At 38.3% G+C, this 19,161-nt stretch overlaps 4 protein-coding genes across 20 annotated transcripts in view; 3 read left to right on the forward strand and 1 right to left on the reverse strand.

Annotated features, from left to right (window-relative positions):
* camsap1b (calmodulin regulated spectrin-associated protein 1b) overlaps positions 1-3,512 on the forward strand; it is a 28,463-nt gene extending 24,951 nt beyond the window's left edge. For all 4 annotated transcript variants that reach the window (XM_042000617.1, XM_042000615.1, XM_042000618.1 and 1 more), the window contains 2 exons: positions 1,782-1,900; positions 2,603-3,512. In XM_042000617.1, coding sequence (XP_041856551.1) covers positions 1,782-1,900; positions 2,603-2,899 — 416 coding nt within the window. In that variant the 3' untranslated portion in view covers positions 2,900-3,512. The remainder of the gene's footprint in view (positions 1-1,781; positions 1,901-2,602) is intronic.
* Positions 3,513-6,301: 2,789 nt separating this feature from the next.
* On the forward strand, positions 6,302-9,988 carry LOC121648554 (leucine-rich repeat-containing protein 24-like). The gene is made up of 4 exons (XM_041998752.1): positions 6,302-6,359; positions 7,285-7,812; positions 7,889-8,044; positions 9,855-9,988. The coding sequence occupies exons 1-4, from the start codon at positions 6,302-6,304 to the stop codon at positions 9,986-9,988; spliced, it is 876 nt and encodes a 291-aa protein (XP_041854686.1).
* Positions 8,274-11,809, forward strand: LOC121649655. The gene is made up of 5 exons (XM_042000655.1): positions 8,274-8,339; positions 8,456-8,557; positions 9,855-9,953; positions 10,028-10,063; positions 10,152-11,809. The coding sequence occupies exon 5, from the start codon at positions 10,229-10,231 to the stop codon at positions 11,366-11,368; it is 1,140 nt and encodes a 379-aa protein (XP_041856589.1). The 5' UTR covers positions 8,274-8,339; positions 8,456-8,557; positions 9,855-9,953; positions 10,028-10,063; positions 10,152-10,228; the 3' UTR covers positions 11,369-11,809.
* Positions 11,810-15,436: 3,627 nt separating this feature from the next.
* kcnt1b (potassium sodium-activated channel subfamily T member 1b) overlaps positions 15,437-19,161 on the reverse strand; it is a 69,427-nt gene continuing 65,702 nt past the window's right edge. For 8 of the 14 annotated variants that reach the window (XM_042000632.1, XM_042000633.1, XM_042000629.1 and 5 more), the window contains 2 exons: positions 16,575-16,659; positions 15,437-16,135 (listed from right to left, as the gene is read on the reverse strand). In XM_042000632.1, coding sequence (XP_041856566.1) covers positions 16,015-16,135; positions 16,575-16,659 — 206 coding nt within the window. In that variant the 3' untranslated portion in view covers positions 15,437-16,014. Of the gene's footprint in view, positions 16,136-16,574; positions 16,660-18,711; positions 18,724-19,161 lie in introns of all 14 variants that reach the window. The other 6 variants (XM_042000624.1, XM_042000623.1, XM_042000621.1 and 3 more) reach the window with 1 other exon arrangement.

A 19,161-nucleotide genomic window follows, 5' to 3' on the forward strand; every position in this document is an offset into this window, starting at 1 on the left:
TGTATTTAAAGACATGGACAAAATTGTTGGGACCACTTTGTTAATGAAAAACACAGTGGTCTCTGAAATAACTTAAGCCTGACAAAAAACTAATAATATATAAAAACTTACTGAAAATTAACCAATGACAATCAGACATTGTTTTTTAAAATGATTCTGTTGAATAACAAGTCAAAAGCAAACTAATGAAACAGGTGTGGACAGAAATGATGGCATTCCAGAAAAGATTGGAAAATAATTTGAACATAAGAAGATGTTAATCTAAGGTGTGTCTTTTATTTAGCATCATAGGTCTCTTCAAAGTTTTAATCAGTCAGACTGCCTATTGAAAAGGTGACAAGTAGTCATTGCTGGTTGATGACTAGTGTGTACCACGCAGGAAGTGAAGGAAAAAGTTGTCTCAGGAGGTTAGAAAGATAATCATACCCAAGCATGTTGAAGGTAAAGACTATAAGACCATCTCCAAGCAGCTTCATGCTCCTCTGACTACAGCTGCGCGTGTTGTTTAGAAGTTTAAGGTCCACAGGACTGTAGCCAACCTCACTGGACGTGGCCGCGTGAGGAAAATTGATGAGAAATTGAAGACATGGATAATCCGAACGGTAACCAAAGATTCCAGAACAACCTCCAAAAACTTAAAAAGTGAACTCAAAGGTCATACATCAGTGTCAGATCGTACCATCCACCGCTGTTTGAGCCAAAGCGGACTTCATGGGAAACTACCGAGGAGGACACCACTGTTGAAAGAAAATCATAAAAAAGTGAGACTGTAATGTACCCACAATGTACACTGACAAGCCACAAAGCTTCTGGAAGAATGTCCTTTGGACAGATGAAACAAAACTGGAGCTTTTTGGCAAGGCACATCAGCTCTTTGTTCACAGACACAAAAATGAAGTACACCAAGAAAAGAACACTACCGTGAAACATGGAGGAAGCTCGGTTATGTTCTGGGGCTGTTTTACTGCATCTGGAACAGGGTACAATGAAATCTTTAGAATATCAAAGCATTCTGGAGCAAAATGTGTTGCTTAGCGTCAGAAAGCTTGGTCTCAGTTGCAGGTCATGGACGATGATCCAAAACACTCCGCTAAAAACACCCAAGAATGGCGGTGAGAAAAATAGTGGAATATTCTGAAATGGCCTTCTATACGTCCTGGTCTATATCCTACTGAACATCTGTAAAAGGAGCTGAAACATGCCGTCTAGGGAAGACACCCTTTAAACCTGAGGCAAGTATCAAAATACCTGCTGACAGCTGCAGACGTTTCATTAACAGTTACAGAAATGGTTTGACTGCCTCAAAAGGTGGTGCAACAAAATATGAATGAATGAATGAATGAAAAATACTTTATTAATCCCAAAGGGAAATTCAGTATTAAGTTAGGGGTGCCATTATTTTGTCCAGACCTGTTCCATTATTATTTTTTTATTTTTTTATTTTTTTAAGATTCTGTCAAACAATAATTAAAAATAAAATTCTGATTTTCATTGGTTATTTTCCTGTAAAATTTTATTTATTATTTATTAAGTTTTAAAGAAAACCCCCTCTGTTGCTTTAATTAACAGAGCAATGCCAGCAATTATGTCCATGCACGTAAAGGGCTCTGTGATTTCCACAAAGAGGAAAGGCGGAATTTGACAATTAAGGTGAAATAAATTGTAATTTAGGAAGAAAAAAAAAAAGAAAATTGAGAATTTGGGAATAAATTCTTTTATTAAACTTGGTCATTAAACAAATTTCATAGGGTCCAATATTTAACTGACTTTTTCCTCTTTAGGCCCCAAACTCTTCAAGGAGCCCAGTGCCAAATCAAACAAGCCAATCATTCATAATGCAATCTCTCACTGCTGCCTGGCTGGCAAAGTCAACGAGCCCCAGAAGAACCAGATCTTAGAGGTGAGTCTTCGCCCTGACATTGATCGATTTTATCAAAAAAAACTAACCAAAAAAAAAAATAATAATGTTCACCAAAACCTTAATTCATCAGTGTTAATTCATTATGATGTAAAAACTGTCAGAGAGCATAAACTTCTAGGTTTTGTTTATGTTTATTGGATTTACACAAATTTTCATGTGATTAAAGAAAATAAAATCCTAACATCAACTCAGATTGCATCAGTCTTAAAAATGCGGCAGCCAGTCTGACAGTCTGTTTCTTTAGGGCTGTTTTTGTTTTGGGTTCACCATCTTTTTCTATGGCGGTCCATTCATCTGCATCAGATGGAAACCCTTTAAATCAGGGGTGTCAAACTCCAGTCCTCTAGGGCCGCTATCCTGCAGGTTTTAGTTATTTTCTTGCTCCAACACACCTGAATAAAATCAAATGGATCCAACAGCTTCTTGCCAACTTCTTCACAATAACCCATTAATTTCATTCAGGTGTGTTAGATCAGGGAAACAATGAAAACCTGCAGGATACCGGCCCTCGAGGACCGGAGTTTGACACCCCTGCTTTAAATAAAATCTCTAAACATCTCGTAAATGTAATACTGACTGGATTTCTTTGTTTTGTTTCTTTTTTTCGGCCTGTGATTAAAGCCAGTAGACTGTAGCATCTCAGTGTTCATGTTTCTTCTGTTTGACCTGCTCCCCCACCAGGAGTTGGAGAAGTGCGAGTCCAACCACCTGATGATCCTGTTCCGTGATGGCGGCTGCCAATTCCGAGCGCTCTACTCGTACCACCCCGACACCGAAGAGATACTGAAGGTGACGGGCACCGGACCCAAGAGCATCAGCAGGAAGATGATCGACAAGCTGTACAAGTACAGCTCGGACCGAAAGCAGTTCACCGTCATCCCTGCCAAGACTGTGTCAGTCAGCGTGGACGCCCTGACCATCCACAACCACCTGTGGCAGGCCAAGAGAAGTGCTGTGCCAAAGAAAAGTGGTAAATAACAGGCTGGGTTTCAAGCCACTATCACTGAAATCGTTGTGACTCCATATTGCTTGTTTCCCCAAAGTACTGAATTGAAACTCACCACCAAGCTGGCCTGGGAATCTACCAAGGAGAGTCCTCATGTGGGCATGTGGGCATCTGTAGATTGGACCTAGGCAGAAACAAGGGAAGATGTATATGCGTGAGTGTGTGTGTGATCTGAGGAGGGACTGGTGGTTGCAACCCTGTGATGTCACTGCAATGAGTTCGGGTTTATTTTGGGTCTGGCTACTTTTTCAGGCGACCATGAACCAAGCATGTGGCATTGTTGTTTTTTTCCTCCCATATAGTGAATGTTCATTTTTACATGAAGTATTTATTAGTTCAGCACTGTCACTGTTGAGAGTTCCACTGCGGCACTAAAACCCTCCCCACGTCTCCAGGAATGCCTGGGGGGGGATCCTGTCTCTCTCCTTTTTGAAAATCTTGAACATGGGACTTTTATACGAACCCTTCAGGACTGCTGGACTTCTCTGCTGTCCCAACAACGATCTCTCCCCCTCCGCGGACTGTCCAATCAGGCTGGCATTGCCGACTTCTGCCTCACCAAGAATCTCCAAAAAACAAAACAAAACAAAAAAAAAAAAACCTGCTGCTCTTAACTGTCTTCTTCTTTTGTCGGGGGAGCTCCGCAGTCTCCCTCAGACATCTGTTGGCCTTTCATGCATCATGGTACTAGCGTCTATTTATCCAACTGCTTTTTAAGTAGACGCTGATTGTGTAGCACTGGATATGTGTATTACAAAAACAAGGGGAAAAAATGGTCATTTTAAATACTTTTTGTTTAAACATCCTTTTTCTCAAGGGTGTTGAAAGATGGGAAATGACAGGCCTTGGTACAGAATTAATGTTTTTTTTTTTTGTTTTGTTTTTAGCTTTTTTTTTTATTATAATTATTGACCCGCTAAAGCAGATGTTATGTGTTTTCATCATAACAGCAACTCTCTGATGTTTAGAGCTTAGTTGTGTTTCTTCACCGGACACTCTTGAATTGTCCTGTGTTTAAAAAAAAAAAAAAAAAAAAAAAAAGGTGCACCCATGAACACTTGTTGATAGCTTCTTTCATGCAATGTACCCCCCGCCTCCTCTTCCTCCTCCAGTGTGTTTGTCAGCCTGTTCCGTCTTTATCCACACGAGCGGCTCTTGTTGTTAAGGGTGCTTCCCGCCACTCTGTAAACCCGTTCGAATGACAGTATTTGATATATTCACAGGGTTTATGTGTTTATGTGGGACGGGCTGGCTGAGTTGAGGGGGGGCTGTGGTTCAGTTGTGTATCAACATTAAAGAACATTCCTCCGAGGTGTTGGCCAACACTGCCACATTGTCTCTCGTCTGTCTTCTCAAAAATCAAAGTGCTTATTATTTTTCTTTTTCTTTTAGAAACCGTTCGCTGGCCTCGAGAACAACCAGAAGTGTTGCACGAGCACTTTACTTTCTGTTTGTTTGAATATTTTACTTTTTAAATGGGCATAAAAACTACAAACTAATCCATCACACTGCTTTTGTGCCCTGAGAACTAAACCAAACCCTAAGATGTAATACTGACAGTAAAAACAGAAGGGCCTCCACTAATATGAAACTACTGCTGTCTCCAAAAACACAATACTTGATTTGTCATTTTGCTGCATTTTAAATGTTTTATGGGGGGGGGTGGGTGGTAGAGGTGGTCGACCTTTGACTACATTTGTGTGTATTTTTACGTTTACTACAAGATTGTATTGGCATTTGATCACCGTTTTTGTTACACTTGTGTAATTTTCATGTCAATTTTATCTTTGATCCCATGCCATCTATTTATTTTAAAAAATGGACGCACTGAGACGGAATAAATTTTCAAGTGAATAAAAGTCACATTTTTTCATTTCTATTTTCTCATGGCTTGGTTTTTTCATTTGTGTGAGTCACCGTTTTTGTTTTGCTGGCTGTGAGCAACACTTAATCTTTACACAACGAAACATCACCTTTTTTTTTTCTTTTTTCAAGAAGAAACTGCATCTTTTTACTGTATTATTTATTAATGGCTGAAAATGTATTACTGGTTCTTTAAAGTCTTCCTAAAGTGAAGAAGATGATGATGTATCATGATGAGATGTTTCTAAAATCGTCAACATCTCCAGATCTCCGTGGGAGCAAACTGCCTCACACTCCACCAACCAACTGGAACTGTTGCATCTTACCAGCAGTGTTCGTATCCATGGCAAACGCCTGTCTGCCATGGCAACTTTGTTTCTTTTCATACCTGGTTGTTCAGGGGAGCACAAAACCGTAAAACCTGCATTTTGCCATCTGACTGCTCAACATGAAGGGTAAGCTCTCTTATTTGTAATTTGTACTATATGTAAATAAAAAAAATGAAATGTAACTGCATCCTTGCAGGTGTAGCTGCTCTGGTTTTGTTGCTTGTTCAAACGTGTCTCAGCCGTCCATGTGACAAAGCAGACCCAGTGTTAATCTGCTACAACATCTCATCAGGTGAGAACTTTGGTTTTTATACTTTAAACAGCAAAGTGGAGCAATGCTTCACAGACCAAGTTCTTTATAAAGGTTTTTGGGAACTGAAACTTAATGCAAACTGAAATAAAACAGAAAAATAAGTATTTATTTTGAACAAACTTTTGTTCCTGGTTACCGTTTAACTCGTTTCTTTTGTTAAAATTGTAATTAATATAAAATGGAGATGTAAAGATTATATGCATGGGAGTCCTACCAACATCACACTCTGCAGCTTCATATGTTCTCTGCTAGTTTTACTAAATGAGAAACAGGAGTTGTAGGTGGAGGCTCTGGAAAGAAGAGGATGTATCAGAAGAAGACGGCCATCTTGTGGCGTCAATGGTAGAGTGGGTCCAACACTGTCACTAGTGTGTGAATGAACAATGGTTTCAATGTAAAGTTTTTTGCCTTGAAAAGCGCTATAAAAATCTACTATTATTATTTTGCGGTCAAGTCTCATTCTACTGATTTTGATTATGAACCAAATGAGAAAACTACTATTCATATCCCTCCAAACAAGACATTCACAACCAAAAATGGTTAAATAAATTGGTCTTTATCCCCAAATATACATCAGGCAAAAGTGTTGGCAGAAAACATGATAAAGAAAAGCCTGTTAGGATGGCAGTGACTAGAGTGACATACATTTTGCTCAACCCAATGTAAAGATAAAAATCTTGTTAAATTAAAAACAAAAGTAAAAAAAAACAAAAGAAAACAATGTCAAGTAAAATTATTCAGTGGATTCTTCTGGTGAAGCTGGTCACAGAGGTCTCATCAAAAATGATTTTCATGGCAGTCAGAAAGCCATTACTAGAAAATGAAGTTTGCCAAATGACACAATGATCAGATTAAGAAAGAGATCAGCGATGAATCCTCCGCAGAGCCCAAAGGGCAACGTCGCTGATGTGGGATCATCTCAACAAAGTGCTTTCTAACTCTACATAGCATCCCCTCCAAAAATCTGGAAAGTCAATATGTGTGTTCAGGACCCCTCAAGGGCATCCCCTAAAGGGCACAGGGGGTCCTCGTGGCTTTGATCATTCGGAGCCACTGTGAATAAAAATTCAGACCATGTCCACAGAGATTTTTTTTAATCATCTGGACATTTCGTTCACTTGGAACTGGATTTTGGGAGCCTGAAAACCCCAACTTTTTAAACCAGATCCCAAAGTACAGGGGTCATCAAAATCTGTGATACAATATTTTAAAATGGTAATTCAAAAAAGCCACTAGCCACTAAAGACTACAATTTGTGCATCCAATTAATTTTCGGCCATGTACAGGGGTTAACCGAGGTCAGTGAGCAGGCGGAGATACAGTAGTGGAGCACTTCATGTCTACTCTAGTAACCTTTTTTACTTGATCCTGCAACATTTAATCAACATGTCTGAGAAACACCACAGAGCACATGATTCGCCCCTATTTAAGAAAAAAGTAAGACGATGTTCTTAATTTAACTTTGCCTTCATCGAAGGACAGGACTCAGTCAGAATACAGTATTTATTGTGAGAATCTCGCTAATTAAAGCATAAAACCGAGCATGTTTTCAGCATGGGGAGGAGCAGGAGGTCCACAGCTTTTTCGGATTTGTATGAGAGGAGTCCTCAACAAAAATAGGTTGGGAACCACTGCATTAGAGGATAGTTCTTCATTATTTGGGTTGTGTGTTAAAGGTTGTGGTCCTTTAACAGACAAAACAAAACATTTTCTTTGAGGTAAAGTTAACCTTACTTGAAAAGTGTTGATGCAAAAAGATGTGAAATAAGCACTCTAACCCTCAAACAAAAGGGAAACCTGCATAACAGCGCAAGTGTAAATTCTGAACATAAATTCTTCTCTCTCTACTCAGATTTCGACCCTGGTTACCAGACTCTCATTCTGACACTGAGCAATGTTGGAGAAATCAACTCTGCTGCGTTACAAAGCAGCAACCTGGCCTCCATCACCCGTCTCAGCATCAACAATGCTGGCATCACAGGAATAGCTGAAAATGCCTTCAGCTCATTCCTTAACCTCAGAAATCTCAGTTTAGGAGGCAACATGCTGTCTCAGATTAATACGAACTGGTTTGCAAACCCGGCCGCCCTCCGTGAGCTCACGCTCACACACAATCTAGTTGAAGTTGTGAACGAATCCACAGTCAACAGACTCACAAACCTTACAAAGCTCATTCTGAATAAGAACAGGATCAAACATGTCCATCCAAATAGTTTCAGCTCTCAGAGCTTGTTGGCTGAGTTGGATTTGTCCGAGAACAGGCTGTCGTGGGTCTCGCCTCAAGTCTTCAGGTCACTCAGATCTCTCAGGTCCATCGGACTTGATAGGAACCCCTGGAACTGTTCCTGTGATCACAAGGACTTTGTGGACTCCATAAAGGGTTTGTGAAACCCCAAAAATGAGTTAATCAGTGTTTAAACCAAATTTATAAATCTGAAGCTGCTTCTGTCCTCTAGAGCTGAAGAGCAGATCTCAGCTGGAAAGACCGATGGATGTGACCTGCGAGACTCCTCCACCTCTGAAGGGTCAACCTGTGTGGAATGTATCCGTGTGTCCAGTGCTACCTCCATCCGTGATGTCCACTTACCCAACAACAGACCCCACATCCACTGGTACATCCCTTGTTTATTCTTGCTTTTTGTTTAGCTGCAGTTCTTTAGTTCAGCCGTTCTACATGTCGCTTTGCTCACTGCAGTAAAAACTGTAACAGTCAGTCCATTTTTGCAGACGAAACCCACTGATGTCCTGACAATAGTCTCATCTCTTACTGGTACTTGTGGTTCCTACTCCTCCAGTTTCTATTTTAAACTTTTTAAAGATTACGTTTCTTCTCAGCAGCACTTTCATCAGTGCAAACATCTGTCCAAACCAAACCCACAGATGTACCAACAACTCCTCCATCCACTGGTACATCAATGTCTCACTATCTCACTTTTTAATTCCTATAATTCATCATTGTGTTTAACATATTTTCCTCCCTTAACATCAGTAATTGGGGCTAGGTGTCTCTTTGATTCCTGCAGCAGATGCTGAGACAACTCGTCCATCGCAGCAAACACCAAAGACAGAAACCTCTTTCCTTCTGAAACCCACTGATGAACTTTCAACAGTCTCTTCTCACACTGGTACATGTGATCCTTCTCCTGGTTTCTACTGTTTTATTTTTACGTGATGTGCTTCAGGTTTGTACCAAATGTCTCTTTCACCCTAAGAAACATTTGCCCAAATCAAAACCGCTGATATCAACAAAACCAGTTTGTTTAGTTCTCTTTGTCTCAGTTTTGTTCTCTTTGAAATTTTGAGGAAAGATTTAGATGAGGTGCAAACTCTGAGGTCACAAAAAGTAATTTATTGACATTTCTAACAGTAATAGTCAATTCCTATATCTTAAACTTGATTAAATTAATTTAGGTTTTAAGAAAACCATCAATCTAAACAACTTTTACTAGAAAAAATCTGGCAGAATATTGTAATTTTCATTTTGTCAGATAATTGACGAGTGAATATATAGATATTTCTTTAGTAAAATAAAAAAACAAGCAGAATTATTCTAATTTAAAGATCCAGTTAATAAATCCCTAGATTAATATATTTATTTCATTGCAAAAATCAAAAAAGAAACTAGGGTTTTTAGCAAATTAATCAACAAATCTTGATCAATAAATAAAATGATATAGTTTTTCCAGTAAATTGGAAAAGAAATGATCATGATAATAATAAAGTATCTGATTAATATTCCAGTAGATATATATATAGTTTTAAAAGAGAGAAAAGGGAACCTGCAGAATTATTTTAAATTGAATATCTGGTATTAAAAACAACAATTTTTGTACAATAGCACCACCGTGTGGTCATATCTAGAAAAACATCTTTCTTAATTTAAGAAAAGATTCCTTCTTTTTTGCTCTTTTATTTCTACAGTTTCTAACAGCATTTTATAACAATATGAAATAATGACACAAATATAAAAAACTTGACTGTGAAATTGATAATTTACCAGAAAAATACATTGAAAACTTTAATTTTATCACCTTTTTATTTTATTTTATTTAACCTTTATTTAACCAGGTAAAAATGTTTGAGAACCAGTTCTCATTTGCAAACATGACCTGATCAAATATGTGAAACTTGTTTCTTAAAATGTCTGATAGGTGAAATGAGTTTTTCTTTGAACAACTTATTTTATCTTTAACACCTTTAATGCCAAATGACTCATTTCTGATTGGTTGTCATGGACAAAGACTCCCACGCAGAGTCATCCTTACGGTTGTTGTTACTATCTCACCAACAGGTGGCGCCACAGTGACTGATAACTGTGTATTTAATATAAATCTTAGGGTTTACATGTTGCACAGCATGCAGTCAGATTAGAGCATTTTTCTGAACTTTCTAGTTGTTTCTTTTGTCTGCTGTTGTTGTCAGGAACTTTTGAGGCATCCTCTCTCTCAGGTACAGAGACATCCGTCCACCCCAAACCCACCAACACACCTGTAACGCCCTCTAAAACTACAGGACCTCCTGGTGGGTTTGAGTCCCCTCATATCCTTGATATTTAAACACTAAAACACTAAACATCTGCATCTTTTCTTTCCCAGGTACAAACATAGTCTGCACTCTCATTGCTGTGATCGGTATGTTAAGCATCTATTTTTTATTTGCAGATTGATTGTTCTGAAAAATCTGATCATAGTAATAAGATCTATTAACCTGCTCCTGCAGCGGCTCTCTGTGTGCTGCTGCTTGTTGTTTGCTTCCTGGCCGTGCTGCACAGAAGGAAACGCAGCAACAAAATTGTAATGCCTGGTTGTCTAAAGGAAGAGAAGAAGAAGAAGCTGGAAGAAGATGGCAGATCGAGTAATGATCAATCTGAAGAATGTTCTGACCACAGTGACCCCGATATGGCTTGGAAGAAATCTATCAGTGGAGTCAGAGCCAAGTCAGCAAACGCCGTCATCCTCACGTCTCCTTTTGGTTCTTCTGAGAAAGATAAAGTGACTTTCCAAATTGAGACAGAGGCGCCGTCTGAATCCTCAGAAAGACCAAAAGACAGAAAGCAGAAGCTGGAAACTGAAGGTGAAGCAGGTGCTGCAGGAGAAGAAGGAATTCAGATGGAAAACCAAAAAACCACCGACACAGAGAAGGAAAATGAAAGGGGAGAAGATGATGATAAGATTCTGTCTAAAAACCCAGAGTGTGTTTACGTCAACACTGACATAATTCCTTATCTGAGCATAGGTACAAATCCGAACAATCCCAGTCCTGAAGATGAGTCCACTAAAGACCCAAGTCAAAGTTCACAGACAGGTAAAGTTATTGGGAGGATCTCTACCTGGCCTGCCACTGCAGCTCAGTGGCAGGCAAGATGTAAAATGAAAGAAGGGGAGGAGGAGGATGGTGAAGGCATCACTGTTTGGACTCAAAGTGAAGTTTTACAACTCTCAAATGAAGTGGGGAAGATTAAAAACAAGATGAAGCAACCTGAAAGCTCTGAGCTGTGTGAGAAGGAAGATGAAACTGAGAAAAATCACTCAGAAGCTCATGTGAATCTGAGGGATTCTCTCGTCCTCAGGGCCTCAACCACAGAGGAGCAGCTGAAAAAGGAAGGGATGGTCCAGGACCCAGCTACTGTCAGACAGAAAAAAATCAAAATCAGTCAAAATCAAGAGCTGAAATCAGCAGAAAATCCCACACACAAGAGCAGCAGTACGACAGAAGTCAAACCAGACCTGAAGCGAGGTGGGACCGGTAGACGGAGGGCAGAAAACAGAGCTACAGGCTCAAAAGCTCCCTCCGGTGGAGCTTCACCAGACGATGAAACACTGCTGTCTGGAAACGAATACGCCTTCATGGACCTGCTGCATGAAGTGGCTCAGAACAATGGCCGCTGGACCAGAGAGAGGTGGAAGCAGATGCACATCAACAAGCAGCGGCGGTAGAACACAAATAGCTTTTGAAGTTTTGAATGTAGATTTATTCTACCTGCTGATTTTAATTATTCAAGGTTTATTTTATATAACATTAGATTATGATTACTAGTGGATCTGAGCCTAAATTAAAGTGTATTCTATCACATATTTTTTAACTAGTATGTCTGTTTTTTATTCTAAAATGTCTGATGCCTCACAAGTAAGGGTGACATAAATTGGTCCATTATGAAGCAGCAGAGATTCCCTCTCCTTAAAACTTCTGAATTTTAATACTACATGCATGTACATGAATGAGTTGTCACACTGAACCATGACTCTGCAGGATTTTAACCACCTTATAGGTACATCAGTATATTACTCAGTCTCCCCTCTCCTGAGAAGCTTCTTCTTGACTTACATTTGATTTTTTATATTTATTATGAACATTTCAATGTTGACAGTGTTTTATACTCTGCTTTATGCTTTATATGGAGTTATAATGTTATGGGCTTTTTCTGATCTCACGGGGACATTAATTATGTTTAATGTACAGCAGTAGAAAAGAAATAATAAAAAAATGACCCCATTATTGTTTTGATTTGTTTATCTCATGCAGTTGTAAGAAACTGAACATGACCTGATATATGATATCCAGCCATCACCTCAGTGTTGCATTTAAAACATTTTAGTTTAAGACTGGCTTTTAATCACAGGAGACCGCAAATGTGTTTTCTTCCAAATAAGAAGTGACAGCAACTTAATTTTTTCCCCTATTTGAATGACATCCATATCTCATTTTTTTTCTTTTAGTTTTGCAGTGTTCAAACAGTAAAGCTCCTTGTCAAAATTTAGTCCAACACATAAAAAAAATACCTTGAAAAAAAATTATTTACTCATAGTCCTCACTTAGAAGATTAAATAAAAACACGTCTTCTCATTCGATGTGAGTGGCTGCATGCAGCATTTATTTGTTCATGTCCGTGTGTGAAGAATAAGACTTCTTGTAAGAAATAGTACAAAATGAATTAACATTTTTTGACAATGACTCAAAAACAAAGTGGAGTTAAACATAATACATAGGCTTTTGATAACATCTGGACAACATGCATGTTCCATTCATATAAATACACAGTATCAAATAATGGCTCCGACTTGCAAGCAGGTGACTTGATTATGTGTTTTCCTCTAGAAGCAGAACATCACACTGCTTGTCCTGTTATACGTATGAAATGTTTACTTCTTGGCAAGCTTGTATATTTAAACATGCTTTGTAGAGATAACATGCCCCTCATGGTATTTAAGTATGGACATCAGGAGACGTAGAGTGAACTCTGAAGGATATGTAGTGAGGACCCTGGAAGATGTAACATGAGCAGATCTACACTCTGATTGTAAAAACCTCCATCACGGTCACTCACACTTTCACTCCTTGACCTCTCCTGCCCTGTAAACAGTCACTTCTGAGGGGCCACTGAGCAAAGATCAACATAAGCAGGACTTCTAGAACTAATCCACAATCAATCGTTTCATAATTCTTTGACATGAAAAATAATAAAGAGCACACACTAAATTAGGCTTTGCAAACATCCAAAAATTTGATTTGTGCTGATGAATGCACGATAAGTTACTGCACGTTTGACTTTCTTAGCTTTGTAAGGTTGAATACTGTCCACCATCTTCTACAGATTCAGATTAAAGGGTCGTGCTGTTATGCTCTACACATGACCACAGAGCTTAGTGCAAAAATAGTTCAAGTCCTCTTCACTTTTCCTGACACAAAATAAACTTGCAGACAATAAGTACATGTGTATAAAGTTAATATTTACAGTGATCAAACTTAAATATACAGCTGAAAAATTAATTAAGATTAATTACTGATGATGTCGCATTCACAAGGTGTGGCGTGTAGCAGTTACAAAGCACAACACGTCACTTTCAGCTTATTCCAAAGATCATCTGGAAAGAAATCACAGAAGAGTGAAAGACTTGACTGTGTTTGTCAATATCTCTGCCAAACATCCTGCTACAGTCATAATTAAGCTCAATAAAAGTTATGATACTGGAAAATCACTATATATATAATATATATATATTATATATATATATATATATATATATATATAGATATATTATCAGATTAGTTCAAGTAAAAAACACCCCCCTCAAAAGAAACTCCCCAAAAAACAAAACAAAGTACAGTAAAATGATTTGCTATTAATTTAATAATTTCATAATTCTGACTATATTAATTTAAATGTTTGATGAGGATATTTTTAACCCCCTTTTATTTGTTAAAATGGATGTCGCTCTCATTCAGGTTATAAAAGAGATAGCAGTAAACACCAGGTCAGAAAAGTGAAGCCCAACAACTTTGTGCCATAAAGTGCATTACCACTGCCTGCCACTAGGGGCAAGGTATAAAACATTTCTGGCCCCTTCAGACTTCCACTCAAAAAGCATTACTTATCTAAATAAAATAGACGGTCAGTACATTTCTTTCATTCTGGTCAGTGCACTCATAGTGCTTTTGAAAATAATGACATGAGAATTAAGCCCTGAAGAGAGATATTTTTGTCATGTGAAGTATCCAAAGTCTCTAAATATGGTTATATCTGGTTAAAAAATAAATAAATAAAAAATCAAGATGACAAATATCGAACTACAGTCCTCAAAATCAGTCAATGATGTAAACATGAAGTTACAAGTATCAGATGATTAGCTTAGCTTAAAGCATTACAAAATCTGGGAATAAAGAAAATGGCTAACTTGGACTGTTCTGTATCTACAGTACCCGCAACTCCTCTCTAAAGAAGTCAGTAAATGAAAACATTTGGTGGTGCTAAAGTAACAACTCAGAGGCAGTTCCTTCCAACAACTTAGCGGTTAGCTGAGTATTTTAAGCTAACAATAGGCTAAACCTTAAATTGACATGATTTTAGCATTGGGGCTAGTCATGAATATCTCCCGCTAAACTTAGACAACTTTTAAAGAGTTTAGTCTTCATTCCTTCATTTAAATAACAAACAAATCTATTCCCTGTTGCACAGAAAAGAATGCCATTCATCTAGCAGCTTCATTTACCACACAGACATACTGTTTTTTGGTATTAGCAATGCTAATCTTCAGTGTTTCCTGCTGTTATAACTCAGTAGGCTATGAGAAGTGCCAACGTTAAGGTCCGATGATTGAGTCCAGGAAAAACCTTTTGCCAATATTGGTAAATCTGGGCTAAATGTGAATGATTTTAAATCAATATCTTGAAAGATGTCCCTTAGAGATGATTGTTCTGAAGCTAAGCTGACAATCTGCACATATATGGACACTTTAATGAGAATGGCTAATAAGAAAAGTAAAGATTTTAACAAATTTGGAGAGCATAATTTACACAGTTACTGAAAATCATGTAAAACATACTATTTTCCACCATGATAAGTGCTGAATAAGATGTTTTACATAAAAAAATAAATATGTTAAGTCAAAATTAAACATCTGTTAATAAATAGAAAAAATATTGGGTTCAACTAAAAAGATAAAACAAATATTAAAAAAGAGAAAAAGCACATCCTATAAAACACCAGATAAAGTGTACTGAGTAATGATCAGTGAGTCACTAACAGCAATTTCTGAATTAATCACTTCAATTTAACCTTCATGTAAGAGTTTTCTTCTCCCCCTGCAGCAGCAGACATAACACTCAGGTTCTAAAACAACAACACTGGTGTCCCAGAATAGATCCGCCTCATGTACAAATAATCTAAGAGTATTTACAAAGCTATAGACCAAACAAATTTGGCACAAACCTTGAGCAGACATGATTGGGGCTGCTGAAATGACCTAACAATATTAACTTCTCAACAAATAAGCACAACTAAAAGAGAGAGAAATGCTAACTTGGCCTGATAAAGGTGGCACTACAGCATGTGAATTCACAGATGACAGTTTTATCATAAAAAAGTTTGTGCTCGTAAAGAAAATCCTGCTTTGTTAAGTCTTAAAGAAATAACTAAGGTGAGGTAATAAATTAAGGAAAGTGCGTATGCACTTTAAATTCCAGGTAAATGTTTAAAAATAGAGAAATTCAAAGCATTTATGCTTGTCTTTTGGAAACAGGTTTTGCAGGATGTGAAGAATAAAAATGAGGGTGTAGTTGCCCTAATTTTTTTTTTTCCAAATGTTGGTAAAAACGGGTGTAAAGTCATGGCATGAGGGCCGCTTCACCCCTTTGCTAAACATGCTTAGTGAAATGATCATCTGATATCGCGTAAATGAGACCTTCTTAAACTGTTATATATATATATATATGTCTCGACACAGTTCTTATATCTGTTCTTAGGTTGGGAAGAGGAAGATGTTTTAGGTTCTTAGTTTCAGATTTTTTCGTGAGGCTGACACGTCTTAATGTGGCAGGTGTTTGGGGGGGGTTGTGGTCGAGAACGAGGCACTCTTCATTCATCCTCCTGTAGCAGCTCAGAGGGAAACATCAGGTCTCTCTGGTCGTCTTTTAAGATGGAGATAGATTGTGGTCTGAGGCTGAGAGACGCCTAATGCAGATCCTCTGTAAACAGCTGTTCTGAGCTTGAGTCTATCCTTCAGCTGTGTGAAACACACACACCAGCCCTGTGGGTCCAGACGTGGCTTCGAGGTTAAAGGTCGTGACTTCCGGCACTGAGGTCGTTTCAGAGATGAGTCTCGTCTTTTGACTGTGTGCCAAAGTCCTGCTGGTTCTTGGTGCTGCGAGCCTGCCCTACTTGTGAGTCTTCTGGCATGTGTGCGAGTGGGTCAGACCGGATAATGTACCTGGAAGGACAAAGTCAGCATTAACTGACACCTGCCAGAGTGTGACAAGAGTAAAGTCTCGAATTACAGGGTACTTTCTTTTGTTGCGTCCTGCCTCAGATACATGTGGTGCAGTTAAGAAACTGGCTTTCAGATTATTCTATGATAAAAAGTGATCAAGAAGGCTAGACTGTTTACAAAAAAAGATGCATACAGGCCTGTATACAGCTGCAACATCAAACAAACAAGAATGTATGATTAAATTTGATAGGTTGAAATTAATTATTTTTCTTTTCTTCTTAAATTCTCATTTCGGAGAATCAGGGTGTGGAAACGTGTGTCCATAAAGCTGATACCTTAAACAAATATTATAAGCTGCTTGTATAGAACATAAATCTCGATGTAACCCTTTTAGAAGGTGAGAAGTCACAGCTGAGATAACAGATAAACAGATCCTTACACGATGTCATGGAGCTCCAACATGGTGTCAGGAGGGGGATTGATGAGGACGTAGGACAGGGTGTTCTGGTGGTCGTTCATTTCGTCTGTAAAAAAGAGGCAGAGGAGACTTTCAGAGCTGCTCTTGAGTCCTTCTTCGTACGTCAGCCAGGAAATATGAAACAGTGAAAATATGAGACTTAACCTCTCTGTCAGGACAAAGGCAAAGTAACCCATGCTCAGGAAACAGCCGACACATATAAAAATAAATAGTTGTGGGTATGAACTGAGAAGATTTGATTATCTAATAATAATTTACTCTATATGTTGGATTTTATGTCTTGAACTGTTATCAGTGTTGTAATTTGTGTAATACAGACGCATGCCGAGTTAATCGAGGGTTTTAGCTTTTAGATCGCACTGAAATACTGCTTATCTTAAAAAAAAAAACAGTAGCTCTGCATTAGATTTGTTGTTCTAGTACCAGTTTGGACACATAAATGTTAAAATCTGCACAGTACTTTTAAAATTTATGGTAAGATCTGTCAGTGATTTCATCATAAACGTTTGTGCATTAACAACTCCAGCCATTCTGTCCTCTGTGGGAGATCATCGTGTATGCAAGTATATCCACAGCAGACATTTGTGTTACATAAGGATTTGTTTTTAGTCAGATGGTGCTGTGGTAAAAAACAACAACAACAAAAAAACTTTTGCTTGTTTTTAGAGCAGTGTGACAATCTGGAAGTGCTTTAAATGTAAGCTGACAGAGTCTTAATGGGATGTTCAGTCACGATTCCTGATACATTTTGCAGTCTGACAGAAGAAAAAGAAAAACTACAGTGAATAAGAGCCGCTTTATTAGGAATTTATACTTTTTTTTTCTACAAAAAGATGCAAAAACATAGAAGTTCAGAGCATCTGCAGGGCACATAAGCCGTACATGCTCCCAAATCTAGTTTAGCAAATACAAGCTGGAGTTGCGTCTAATTATGGTTGGGCTTACACAATAATTAGTTGTGTTTTTCTACTGTCATATAAAAGTGGTGAATCTCTTGTTTAATTAAAAAGTAGATATTAAAATCTGATTATCACAACATGTTTGCAGGTGCATGTTATTATAGAAAGAAATGAGAACTTGCCAACTTCTAAGCAGCTAATTGCTTCTTTCATTGGCTAATGTTTATCTTCATGTTTACCTGCAGCTAAACTGGAAGGATAAGAAACTGATCCAATCCATGAAACACGGTGGTGGTACTCTCATGGCCTAAGGCTGTTTGACTTCATCTAAATCCTTACACTTTTAGAAAAATAAATAATTAAAAAAATAAAAATAAAAAATGTTAACAAATGTTAATCTTCAACACATGAGTTGATCAACCAGAAGCAAAGTTAATGTTTAGGAATATCCTGAACTTAATTTAACAGAGATGTTGTCAAACATCTGAGCTGCAGCTGCTCTGGACAAAGAAATGGATAAAATCCTCCATGATGAGAGATCTCGTTAACACTTTAACTCACTCATTTAGTTATTACTAAACAAAGTGGTGAATCTAGATATAGAAAGCAAAGACTACATGTATGAGAGTGACTTTTACCACTCAGACAAATGTAGTATTGAAACAATTTCCTCCATAAACAAAATAAAATGTTTATCTCAGTTGCTTAATCAGTTCCTTAAATCTACTTTTAGGGCCTAAGAGAAACATTTGATTAACTTTAAAATGATGAAATATAAAAACATGTACATTTTTTAATGTTTTCAGACATTCAAAAAATGTATTCTTTCTAAATTACTTAGATTAAAATGTTAAAATTGAGTTTAAATGCTATTAGTCAAACCTTTCTGTCTTCTATATACAATTATGTATAGGGGTTTTATCAGCATTAAACATCCACAGTAATCACTGGCAGTTGTGACATTTATATTGTTGCTTCCACAATCTATTTAAGCAAATTTATGTTTTATATTATTACAAATTAATAAAAGGACGCTGGTTTTACCCTTCATAACCCGGAGGACTCAATACTGTTTTTAAATGTGTGTGTTTATGTCTGCATGTATGTGTCTTGAGTTCACTCTGGCAGTGGCTCCTACTTGCTTTCTGTGATGGACGGAAAAAGTAGAGGAGGGCAGGTGTGTCTCCATGACAACCCACCTGCTTGTGGCCCTTTACAAAGCCAGGCGAAGGTGGGGTGAGGGGGTGTGGAAGAGAGAGAAGGGCTGACTGTTACTGACAGAGCACTCGGTGGAACAAGGGGAGGCCCACATGCTGCCTGCTGGCTCAAACAGCGACCCCCATGCGCAGCTTCAGAACAGAGCCCACATGCAGACAGCGTCCGCGGCTACTCGACAGTTACCCCGTCCAACACATTCCCTTTTTTCACGTCCTGCGCATTCCACACTGGACCAGCCGGCCGGGTAAGGCTGCAAGTTGCCATGCCAACAGATGACACTCAGTCCCACTGCAACCCCCCCACCCACAAGTGACATGTGACACAGACACAGACGACATGCTCCAGCATCCGTCAGACTGGACCAAAGGCAGAGCGACTCAAACCAAACTGAGAGTGAAGCAGAACACATCAGGAGTGTGAGAGTGAAAGCG

Source organism: Melanotaenia boesemani, chromosome 11 (genome assembly GCF_017639745.1).
Source record: "Melanotaenia boesemani isolate fMelBoe1 chromosome 11, fMelBoe1.pri, whole genome shotgun sequence".
Classification (NCBI taxonomy): Eukaryota; Metazoa; Chordata; class Actinopteri; order Atheriniformes; family Melanotaeniidae; genus Melanotaenia; species Melanotaenia boesemani.